This window comes from Grammomys surdaster, unplaced genomic scaffold (assembly GCF_004785775.1).
Source record: "Grammomys surdaster isolate TR1022 unplaced genomic scaffold, NIH_TR_1.0 206, whole genome shotgun sequence".
Classification (NCBI taxonomy): domain Eukaryota; kingdom Metazoa; phylum Chordata; class Mammalia; order Rodentia; family Muridae; genus Grammomys; species Grammomys surdaster.
The window spans coordinates 7680597-7693173 of record NW_021604651.1 but is presented as its reverse complement, the minus strand read 5'-3'; the positions used below and the strand labels follow the sequence as shown (position 1 = coordinate 7693173).

At 36.5% G+C, this 12577-nt stretch overlaps 1 protein-coding gene across 9 annotated transcripts in view; it reads left to right on the top strand.

The window, feature by feature from the left end:
* Tcf12 (transcription factor 12) overlaps positions 1 to 12577 on the top strand; it is a 267077-nt gene that overhangs the window by 91310 nt on the left and 163190 nt on the right. For 2 of the 9 annotated variants that reach the window (XM_028771372.1, XM_028771371.1), the window contains exon 5: positions 4793 to 4854. The exons of the other annotated variants lie outside the window; for them this stretch is intronic. In XM_028771372.1, the coding sequence (XP_028627205.1) occupies positions 4807 to 4854 (48 nt within the window). In that variant the 5' untranslated portion in view covers positions 4793 to 4806. The remainder of the gene's footprint in view (positions 1 to 4792; positions 4855 to 12577) is intronic. 9 annotated transcript variants of the gene reach the window in all.

Sequence of the window (12577 nt, the reverse complement as noted above, 5' to 3'; positions counted from 1 at the left end):
ATAGAGATAGAGATAGAGATAGAGATAGAGATAGAGATAGAGATAGATAGATAGAGAGAGAGAGGGAGAGAGATAGAGGAGATAGAGATAGAGATAGATAGATAGAGAGAGAGAGATAGAGAGAGAGAGATAGATAGAGAGAGGGAGAGAGAGAGATAGAGGAGATAGAGAGATAGAGATAGAGATGATAGAGATAGAGAGAGAGAGATAGAGAGAGAGATAGAGATAGAGATGATAGAGAGAGAGATAGAGAGAGATAGAGAGAGAGATAGAGATAGAGATAGAGATGATAGAGATATAGGTAATATAGATATAGATAGATATGCTCATAACAGTTAATGAAAAAAGAGGCCATGAATTTGAATGAGCAAGAAGATGCATATGTAAGGGGTTTGAAAGGAAGAAAAGAAACGTGAATTTTTGTAACACATTTGAAACACATTTTTGTACAAAAAAAAAAAGAACTATGATGAAAACTGTGAGGCACATAATAGATGCTAGTCTGCGTGGTGGGAACAGCTGTTTATGCTTTTAGACCTAGTCTCTTCATAGATAGGTCTGAGATGTGTCTACTTGTATAGTAGACCATAGGAAAGTCACCCTACTGTAAGTGTTTTGTTTTTGTCTTAAAATTATACAGACCTTAAAGGGCATACATAAAAGTGGATATTATAACTATGAAACATTTCATTTATTAATTCAACAAATGGAAACTACTAACTGTTCTCAGTGATTTATCTCAATATCAAATAAATTAAATGCATTTTTATGGTTCTGTGTTTCTGATATACAAATTCTGTTTCTGAGATGTGACTGATACATGGCTCTGTAGGTCTTTTAAGTGACCATATTGTTAGGTTTGTCCATTCTTGTACATACTGCTACTCAGCCTAGCCCAAGTTCTACTGTGGTTCCTTAGTGATTTGTACCTCATACCCTGCAAGAGATGAAGAACTTTCCTGCTGATTTTATATATGTGTATGTATATGCATATTTGTGTGTGTATGTGTGTATATACTTTTAGATAAGAGACCAACTACTTTACTGTTCCTTTGAAAAAGTTTATATAGCAAACAACTAATTTCTATATGTCATTAACTACTATGAGTGGGCTTATATTTTTAAAGTCATAATCATTTTCCATGTAAAAGATTGCTGTTAAGATGAGTATTTATGTATTTATCATTGCTGCTAATATATATATATATCTCCAACCTTTATTGGCTTGAACTGAGTTTGGATGCTTCTAAATTTCCCCAGGTCCCCTACCCCCTTTCTGTATTGTGTTTTGCAGAACAAAACAGTCATTTGCATTTTGCTTTTTTTATTTCCTCAGCTTTTGTCTAATCATAGAATTTTTCACAACTGAAAAATATGTTAGCTGCTATCATTTACCCTGGTTTCCAAATGAGAAACCAGGTTTGGAGAGTGTGAAGGTATAGCTTTGCAGGAGGCCCACTGTTCACATGAGGAAGGTTGTCCTGTGACTGGTCAGAGACTGCCTCTGGCCTGACACTCCGATGCCAGCACCTCTCAGTCCTCTTGCCTTGACTCTCAGCACTCCCAGATTCAAAGAGTAGTCCTAACATTTCTGTCATAACTTTGAAGGGAAAGTAGAAAGTTAAAACAAGAAAGGGGATGTGTGGATGGTCAAAAAAAAAAATTGGGACATGATGCTTCCTAGCTAACGAGGGATATGGCTCAGATAGTGGCGTGCTTTCCTGGCTTTTTCCAGGCTCTGGTTTTGATATTTAGCACCACACAAACCGCATGTGGTATCAATTATAATCTCAATTATAGCACTTTGGGAAGTAGAATCAGGAGGATCAGATAGTCAGGTCAAATTGGGCTATATAGCAAGCTTGAGACCATTTTGATTGAGAGATGGAGAGGAGGGAAGAGGCAAGAGGGGAGACAGGAGAAAAAGGAGGGGGGAAGGAAGGAGGGAGGAAGACAGAGATTCACATAGCAAAGGTAATATGTAGTGAGGCAGAATCATAGACTTAGTTGCTGAATTGATCTAGCTGATAGGTGGGAGTGTAATTTCTATTTCTCACACAACTTATACTTTGCATTGTGATACTGAATGAGTTAATTTTCTTAATCTCAAACTTTCTCTTCTTTTATTTTTCTTCATTGATAGAAGTGGAATGTCAGTAATAAGAGCTATACCACTACCTTCTAGCCTGTGCTGATAGTGCAGAGGGGATATGTGTTGACGGGTTGGGCTTAAAAAAAAGTTCTTCAGTTATTTGATGTATGTGACTTAGCACAGAATGATCTCAGGGACTTGTTACCTGTCTCTTTGGTTGTCAGCCTAGCCCATACTGGCCGAACAATTTCTCCAAAGAGCCCCAGGGACTTTTTCCTAAGGGGTGAGTAGTAGGCATGTTTTGAATTCTGTAGTACTTGCTCTCTGACTTTCACTTCCTTATAGCAGTTCGTTCACTGGAATTGAGTGTACTGAGAGCACTAGCAGTGTTCACTTTATAGAATGCTAGTCACACAGAGTATGTTGGATAGAAAGAAGAATATAAACTTATCAAGAGTTTGGAGTTGTTGGTCTTGTAAAGTTTGTGTACAAAGCCATAGACTATATAATTTGGATAAAGGGGAGAAGAAAAACTACTCATATAGTTAGTTATAGTTAAGACTATATATAGTTATCACAAACAATGAAAACTAAAACCAATATATAAGGTTATCAGGATGAAGTTGATGTTATTTTCTCTTGAAGCTTCTGCAGTGTTTTTGCCAGATGAGGCTAAAGGGAACTTTAATTTTGTTCAGTGCTGTCTCCATTCTTAGCTAGCATTCAGTATCTTTTTCATTCATGTAGGAGAGCTTGGCTGAGTGCCACTTAGTATATTGTGACCTAGATATGGGATAATAGAGCCTTAGCTATCTTCATGTACTGTCTATACAAAACACACAGAGGTCATTTTGACCTCACTAGGGTTATACTGGCTAGAGTTTTGGATTGGCCTGGTTAGGTTTACAGGTCATAGAAGCCTTATTAGTTGCTAATAGAGAGAAGGACCTTGCTTCTTCCACTGGAAACAGTGTTATGAGAAAACCCCATTGCAATAAGAATATTAAATTTATAATGTCCCTCAATACTAGGAATTGAACCCAGGGCCACACATACAGTAGGTAAGTGTTCTACTATTGAGCTATGTCCCCAGCCTTTTATTTATTTTGAGGCTGGAGAGACAGCTCAATGGTTAATATTTGGCAGCTGTCTCAGGGCACCTGAGTTCAGTTCCTAGCAGCCCCATCAGATGGCTCAAAAGCACTTGTATCTTGAGCATAGGAGATCTCACAGCCTCTTCAGGTCTCTGAAGACATCTATACATACACATGTGGCATATACTCAAGACAGACAGACAGAAAGATAGACATTGTCATCACCTCCTCCTTCTTAAAGTAAACTTTTTTCCCCTTGAGGTAGAATCTTTCTAAGTTACCCACTCTGACCTTGAATGTACTGTGTAGCCCAAAGTGAGTCTTAATATTTACAATCCTCCTGTCTCACCTTCCTAAGAAGCTGGGATTATAGGCTTGTACCATCATACCTGACTTTGTTTGTTTGCTTTTAAGGAATTTTTTTGGCATGCCCTCGACTCCCACTTTTAAGATTCTGCAGGTGGTAAATACACCAAATTTTTGGAATGCTAAAGGTGAATAAATGCATGTTTTAGAGTTAAGGAAGTATGCTTAGAAATAGGCCATATCTGCCTAAAAAGTTACAGTGTAAAGCTTTTAATTCTTTTAAGGCAGTGAGATTGGAGGCATAATTAGGTAGCAAATAATTAACTTCTAAAATAATTTTATTGCTTCTCTAAATATTTGTTACTTTAAATAATTTCATTGGCTTGGAAAAATTAATTTAGGAAGAAGTGTTGAATAGATTGAACAAGCATTTCTATGACTAGAATTGAAAGAGAAACAACTTTCTTGAAACAGGGAATGGTGTGATCATAAAGACAAAGGCCTCCTCACCCCAGGATCACTAAATTCAGTAGGTAGAAAACCTCTGTCTTTAGGTGATTAGTAGGTGAACGGGGTAGTAGTGTAGGTATTGGATAAGAGGAGTAACTAGGAAAAATGTAGTCTTATCTTTCTGGGAATAGATTCAATTAAAAATGGCTTGTATATAGGGAATAGCACTCTAATGGGTTCAACATGAAATACTAACAAGAAATAGGATGATCTTGGAAGATTAACTATATAGACCTGTTTATGATAAAGCCATACTTGGGTTAGGGAAATAGGAGCCAGACTACAAAGTAATGGAAACAGAAAAAAATTTCCCAAAGGATGGTAGTGCTTGAGGAATAGCTGATAAGACTAGGTATCTGGGGAGCTATGAATCCTCTAAACTCTTTCCTGCCACAGAATAGTAACTGTAGAATTCAGTTCTCCATAGTTTTTAGGCTGTAATAGGTTTGCTATTTTTTGTGTTAAAAAACTACCTGATTGTTTGATTAAAAACAAAAAAAAATGTTTTTTTTGTGTGTGTGTTTGTGAATAAAAGGCTAAAAATAGCTGTCCTTCCTTGTATCCATTTGTCAGGGCTTAGATAGCTGAGCTTAGTGTCACCATCTATACTATATCTGTACTATATCTGTACTATAGTGTGGAAAGCATAGCCTTGAATCTATTCACAATCTGTTCTTTCTGTATTTTGAGGGGGAATGGTACAGATTTTATGGTGAATAGGAAGTTTAAATGCACTAATTAGAAAGGACACACAAATTTTGAAATAGTATTTTATGCCTCTTGATCTCAGGTTCAAAACAGGAGATGAAGCAGTTAAATAGCAAAGCAAGACAGAAGGGACAGAGAATTAAAGTAAGTGTTTTCTGTGTATTGCATCTGTGTTCCCATTAATCTCTGTTTTGTTATGTAACTGCTGCTTCAACATGTTCTAGATGTGAAGAAAGTTATGGGTGAGAAAGGGTGTACTTTAAGGTTAGGTTAAATGAGTCTGGGGAGTAATTGTGTCTCTTAGTGCCATTCAGGGAATCATTTGCCTGAACTGAATCTGTTCTTACTTAAGAAAAGGTGGATTATAAGATGTAAGCATCTTTAAAACTCTGCAGCATGTTATGTAAGCTGAAAGAAATCACATAGCTTTAAATTGCTTACCATTCTAAGAAAACCAAAATGTCTCTTTTCAGTTTACCTATTCTTAGAGCAAGCCTGTTGAGACTCTGCTATTGATCTTTCTGAAAAGCATTTTTTTTTTTTGTCAATTTCTCACCTCATGTGAGTTTCACTTAAGTCTGTATGCCTCTATACAGTCCTTGTCAGGATAGATTGATCTTTACGGTTCTCTCTATTAGGGTTTTTAGGCTTCACAGCTAGTAAGTGGATGATTGAGGTCTAGGACACTAGGAAAGCAGTAGTCTAGCTCTGCCAGCTCTGAAGCTGGCTGCCAGACCTCTGTTCAGTCTCCCAGAGCACCCGCCTAACCAGAACTTACCAGGCGGCCTCAAGTGTATCTCAGCTTAGTCTTTTGTAATTGTTCAGCTGGAGCTTGATGGTCTCTTCTGTGTTTCCTTAGTTTGGTGATTTCTTATTTATAAAAATACAATGTAGGATAGATTCCAGATGAATATATTTTTATAACTTACTTTATAATTAGTTTACTTTTATTAAATTGTTAAGAGTTCCCATTTATCACAGTCGAGTTTACAGACTTAACTTTGCTGTGTGATCTCTTAGGTCTTCAAGAGTATCACACCAAGAAGCTATTTTTAAGATTCTTTTCACTTTGGAGGTGAGGAAGTTAAGGTTTTGAGAAGATAGATTAACATTTAGGAATGGTAACCAGGCTAGATGTCTGAAGCAGTCCATCCCCTTTTACTGTGTTGATTTGTCAAAGTGTGTGTGACGACAAAAAAAAAGTTTCCATTCTTAACTGTTTAGGACTTTAAGGAACAAGAATTCTCTAGAAATTTTAAGGCCATGCTACCACCAGCATTTATTCTTTTTTTTTTTCATGTTTCATATCCCCTCCCCGCCCCCGTGTGTGTGTGTGTGTGTGTGTGTGTGTGTGTGTGTGTGTGTGTTTCCCAGAACCTGGGGGAATTGGTTCTGTTCTTTCACGATGTGTTTTAATGTGGAACTCAAGTCATCAGGATCAGGCTGGGTAGCATGCACCTTTACTACGTCACCAGCCCCACTATCATTATTTCTTGCTATTTATTTTAAGTGTTGTAAAAATTGAGCTGTAGCACCAATTAAATGACCGGAACAAACTGAGTTCTGTTCATTTAGTTTCCTCTCTGCAGAGATTTTTTTTTTTCTTAATTGATAATTAAGTAGAGGAAGTCTTATATATAGACAGACCAGTTTGGAATCTGTTAGTGTTTTTTTTTTTCTTTTTATTTCTAGTCACATAAGAAGTTATATTACCCATTCAGAAACAAAGCTTTATTAGGAACTTTAAAAGTCTGAATGTTCTATTGGAAAGACAACTATTTTGAAGTCCTGGAGTCTGTTCTAGACAAGATGGTGGGCTATTGTGATTTTTAAATCCAATAAGAAGTCCTATAAGTCATGAAAAATAAATTATTTTTGAGTTATTGAAACTGGGAAAAGTTGATTATGTTACAGATCTTGGTATTTGGAGGTTATTGGGGCCAGGGGGAATGGTGTAAGTCAGTTCCTAGACTTTTATATTCTTATAACAAAATATAGATTTATACACTTTAAGAAAAGAAGCCTTATTTCTTCAAGAGTCCAAGAGGAGATTTGAATGCTAGAGAGCTTAGCCTTATCAGTGTTTTCCTTGTGACATACTTTTGTTGTCCCATACTCTAATGGTCATTCTAAAATGCTCCTCTTCAACACAGTAAACTGATACACCAGCTTTCCTCCTGTCAAGTGAAACCATTATTTCAGTGTATTCCACATTGCATTCAGCTTTCTGTTTCTGTGACAAAATACCTGTGAAAATAGAGGCATAAAGATATATTTGACTCCATAATTTCTTGATGCAAACTGGGACAAGGTATAGTGCCCAAGGACACACTCCTTTACTTGGGTCCTACCTCCTAGGTTTCTATTCTGTGTCAGTAGCTCAGCAAATAATGGCCCATCTTTGAACATGACTGATGCAGTAGGCCATCAAGTAACCAGCCTCTGGGAGGCACTTCAGACTTGCACCACTATATAGTGTAACTAGTATGGTGTTTTGTATAGAGAACAGAATATATTTTTGGTGTTTAGGAAATTGTTTTATGCTGAAACAATAAAATACCAGCTGTCTTACTGGGCAAAGAGTGTCTGAACCATTAAAGTGATTTCATTGTGCAAGACCATCAAACAGTTCTTTACACAAACCTTTCTGTACCTTGCTTTTACTAGCAGATCTTCAGGGCAGTAATGCCTGTAGCTGTCTTCCTTTGTGAGGACTAATCTTCCTCTGGGTCTCCCCTGAGGACCTGCTGGAGGCCTTTACTGAGGAGGAGTCATGTTGCAAGGTGTCTTGCTTGATCCATTCTTCATCACAGACTTGTTTATAAGTTGACAATGCGGCGTGGACATTTTCTTGTTAATATATGTAGCTCTTTAGGGATAGGGCCTTGTTAGATTTCCCCATCTATGGTTGGGATGACTACTTAGTATTGCCATTGTGCAAGTCTTGTTTAGGGGACTGTATTGTTAAAGTTTCATTGGTGTAACTCTGTATATGTTGAAGATACTATCTTGTAGCAGACCTCTGGTCCTCAGGTTCTTATTATCTTTCTACCTCTTTTGTTTAGATATTCGCAGAACAATAGTTATATGAGTTGTGTTGCTAGATACATCAGTTAGGGATGGGTGCCTTCTCTGCATTTTGACCAGTTATGGGTTAGTGCTACAAAAAGAAGCTTCTTTTAGGAGATTTGTCAGTTATATGTAATCACTAGCTTAGGAGTACAAAAACTTTTGACATGTATATGTTTTTAACTTTTCAGAATATAGTTTTTAATAAATAGATCTTGTACATTTTTTGTTTAGTTCAGTTAGCTGAATATTTTAAAATTCTTGATGCTGGTAGCTGTGTTATAAAATTTCATTTTCTAATTCATGTCTAAAATATAAAAACTACAAGTGATTTTGTATAATAGCAGTGCACCCTTCAGTCTTGCTTGACTCATTTACTTCTTGTAGTGTCTTTGTTATACATTTTGGAGAATTTTTGGGTTGAATACCATTTCATTCATGCCTTGGTTTGCTAAGGAAATTCCTGTGTTGTCTTAATTCAGTGAAGATATTTAACAAACAGATGTGGAGTTTTTTCTGTTCCATTCTGATGGATTTTATTTATAGTGTGTTTTGGAATAATGACTACGGTTATTTTCTAATGTAAAAGTGATCTTGTATCATTGGCTGTTATGGCCAATTTTTATGTCTGTATATTCAGTTTATTACAGTATTGCAGGTTTTTGAGTCTGAGAAATTACTGTCTCTGAAAGGGTTTTTTTTTCTTCTTGTATTTTCTTTCTCAAAATTAAGTAACATAATAATGCTAGCCTAAAGTTGAGAAATACTTGCTTATATTCTTGTAAGAGTTTATGCAGAATTGATAATAATTTTTCTTTAATTTTGGTAGATTTTACTCCTGAAGCTAATTTTGGCCTTAATTCTCTCTCAGAGTTTTATTTTTTAAAAAACATATTAGTCTGTGGTATAGAGGTCAGTCAGCGGACAACTTGTTATGGGCTCTGTGGATCAAACTGAGATCATCGAATTTTGTGGCAAGGACCTTGACCTAAGGCCTGAGACAATTTTTAATTTGTCTGTAAATAAAGGGTTATGCATGTATTTCTTGAGCAAGATTACTTGACTTGAATAACTTAAGAATTGTGCCATTCATTCATTTCATCTAAGTTGCATTTCATACAATACAACTTTCTTTTTAATATTTGAATTAGTTGTCTCTTATTGTGTTAAATGACCACAGACTTAGTAGTTTAACATGATACATTTATTTCTAATACTTTCTGTAGTTTAGAAATCTGGTACAGCTTGGCTTGGCTCTTGGCTGGCTTCAGTGTCTCTTGCCGTGTTAGTCAGGTCTGGTAGCTCATTAGAAGGGCCAGTTGGATAATGATCTGCTGTGAAGGTGTGGCTGTGTTTGTATTGGTTTTGGTTTTTTGTATGTAGAGTTTCTGGGACCTAGGGTATTCTGATACCTTTCAGTAGAAATGATCCTACATTAACATGCTGATTACAATTTTATGAGATTTCTTGATGCAGAATAGCATGCTGTCAGATTAACTAACTGAATACATACAGTCTCTTAAAAGCGAGGTCATATAAGGCACTCACAGTGGGTTGCTATGAACATGGTACTGCTAGAACTATTCTTACATTTTCTAAATATCTATTTTTTTTCTAATTTTCAATATAAATCAGTTGCTTTGTATCCTGTAGCAAATCATGAAGGTTTGTTCTACCCATCGAAGTACTTTCTGGCTTAATGCTATCGAAGCTGTACTGACATTTGGTCATCTGTGCTATTTGTGTTTTTGCATAGGAAGTTTAATTTGAAATTTGGCAGGGTGACCGGCCTTAACCTAAAATTTACTGGTCCTGCTATCCTGCCCCTTGTACTAACAGTTTAGTAATATAATTCAGACCTTAGATGTAGCATGTGATGTAGCATGATTTAGGTTTCCTGGAAAATTAAGAGATAGTATGTGTGTTTGTGCGTGCACACGTGCAGTAGTCCTGCATGTGTGTTTCTTTTTCCAAACTGTAAGCTATTTGAACATAGGGATTGTTTCAGTTATCTTGTAGCCTAGAATAGTAGAGTGCTTAGTATGTTATAGAAACAATACATATGTAAATAGTCTATATGCACATTTAATTTCATTACTAACTAGATTAAAATGACCTGAGAAGGCACATTAAAAGATACAAGAACATTGTGTATGGTGGTGCACAGCTTCAGTCCGGTGCGCAGGAGGCAGAAGCAGGCTTATCTCTGTGAGTTCAAGACTAGCCTTGTCTACAGAGAGAGTTCCAGGGCAGCCATTGTTCTGTTACATAGAGAAACCCTGTCTTGAAAACCCAAGGTGGGGTGAGGGGTGGGGAAGATACAAGAGCTAGGGGATAGGTAAGAAGAAAATGAGAGGCAAGAGCAAAGACAGAAAGTCAAGATTGACAAGTGTTGGTAAGCATTTCTGTTGGCATCTGGATAGAGATTGGCAGTGCATTGAAAGATTTAGAACAGCTAGAAAAAGAGATAATGCGGTTCAGCTCTTGTTAATGTTGAGAACTGCCTTAGTGATGTGTGTGTGTGTGTGGGGGGGGGTAAAAGCCTGAGTTAGACAATACTTTTTTAAGGTATATAATTACCATTTACTTGCATTTTTAATCAGAAATACATTATTCTCTCAATATAATGCCCTTAAACTTTTTGACAGTTTGATTGAACTAAGCAGATGTGCATAAAGGTTATTGTTTCCCTCTGGTAGTGGATTAGGTTGTATTTAATTCTCGCCCTAGATGTAATTGCTTTTATGTGTTTTGATACCTGCTAAAACTATCTTGCCAGCCCGATACTTTTTAAAATTGAAAGAGGGAAGGGGAGGGAAGGATGGGAGTGAGGAAAAGAGGAAAATATGCATGAGGATGCAGAGAGAGATGGAAATCTGGTTGTTCAGTTCTGTCACTCTCTCCCCTATTCTCTCCAGGTAGCTCCCACTCTACCTGGAGCTAGGCTTATGGCCAGTAAGTCCCAGCAATTTTCCTGTGTTCTTTCACCCATAGTGCTGAGGTTATAGATTTGCACAGCTGTGCTTGGCTTTGTTTTTATATGATTGCTGAGAATTTGAACTTAAGTTCTCAGTTTTAAATTATAAGTGTTCTTACCTACTGAACCATCTCCGCCCAGCTCCCTGAAAATTAAGATTTAAAAATTTTGCTAAAAGGTAATGGGCATAAACCTGTAAAAGTTCCAGATATTCTGACTGAGATAGAAGAACTACTTGAGCTTAGGATAAGCAAGACTTTGTTGATGATTGATTGATAGTATAGATATATCAATAGAAGCATCTTGAGTTATAAAAATTTTAATTGATTATATGTTAATTCAGAAGCACCTCTCATTGATCATTTCAGGCCTGTTTTCTTATTATAGCAAAAGCTAACATTTCTAATTTCTTGCAACATAAAGTGAGCATAAAGTCAGAAAAGCATCTTATAGACACATTTTATTTGTTGAAGTAATGCTACTCATTGTTTACTTAAAAATGTATAAGTTAAAACAGACATTTAAAATAATTCAGTTGTTCCTGGCAGAGGTGATGCATGCCATTAATCTCAGCACTCAGGAGCAGAGGCCGGTTGGTCTCTGAATTTGAATCCAGCTTGATCTACAGAGCAAGTTCCAAGATATCCAGGGCTAAACAGAGAGACCCTGTCTCAAAACAAACAAATAATAATAACAAAAACAAAACCCTATTTAATTGATTTTAATTTTAAACTGGAGCTTAATTTTCATATTTCTTCATTTTTATTTGTTCATCTGTTATGTGAATAATATGGCTGAAAATTAGCATTTTTCTAGAGTTAGTACAGCTTTATGATTTCAGCGAGTATATAGGCTATATTGCCTTGTTTTCCCACTGTCCCGAGGAATGACAGTGTGAAAGGAGGCTGAAAGAATACTGAGGTGTATTAGATCATGGTATGTCAGTTAGTATTAATATATGTTAGTTTTAGGATAAAAATAAACTCCAAGGGATGACTTTTGTCAAGGCCATCCTGTTCTGTATATCTTTTGGGAGATGACAGATTGGACTATGATTCTGATCCCCAGAATACATTCTTGCAGCATCACCATGTTGTAAATGTCGCTTGGAAACTTCTTGATTAATTGTCACATATGTATCACTGGCTCTGTAGTAGACAAATATGAAACCTATTTAATTTGGTGTTCACATTCCCAGAAGATTAAAACTGAACAGTGAAAGTCATGATGTACGTCTGTAAGCAGCTGTAATGATTCAACAGTTACTTAGCCCTTGGAATCTAGCATTTTTGTTGAATTAACATCTCTTTTCCACAGATGTAGTGAGGCCTATCTTTGTTCCTTTAATGTCTTCTTGAATGTGAGGGTGTAGACTGGAGAATGATGGGTATTCAGTAATACAGCCCCTGGAGATGCTGTGTGGTTTCAGGTAGGCAGGGTAGGTTCTGTCTTACTTAGTTTCTTTTCAGTTTTCCTCATCTTCTGTCATGATTTTAAGTTACCAGAGGGCTAGGCACTACCTGAATTTCAAAAATTGACTAGAAACACTATGATTTTGGAGGCAATGCTGTGGTATGTGTAGGAGTCTGAGAACCAGAAAGAGATTTTTGTAAACTTTCTTTCCTCTCTCCCTCACTTGCTTTTAAGAAATTGTATTTTTGTGAAAGAGATATAATAGCTACTGTGAAATATTCTTAGTGTTACTATTTTATGGTATTTATAATTTTCTTTTAAGACCTATGAATTTAATGAGCCATTTTATTAAGTTTCTTTCCCTCCCTCCCTCCCTCCCTCCCTCCCTCCCTCCCTCCCTCCCTCTTC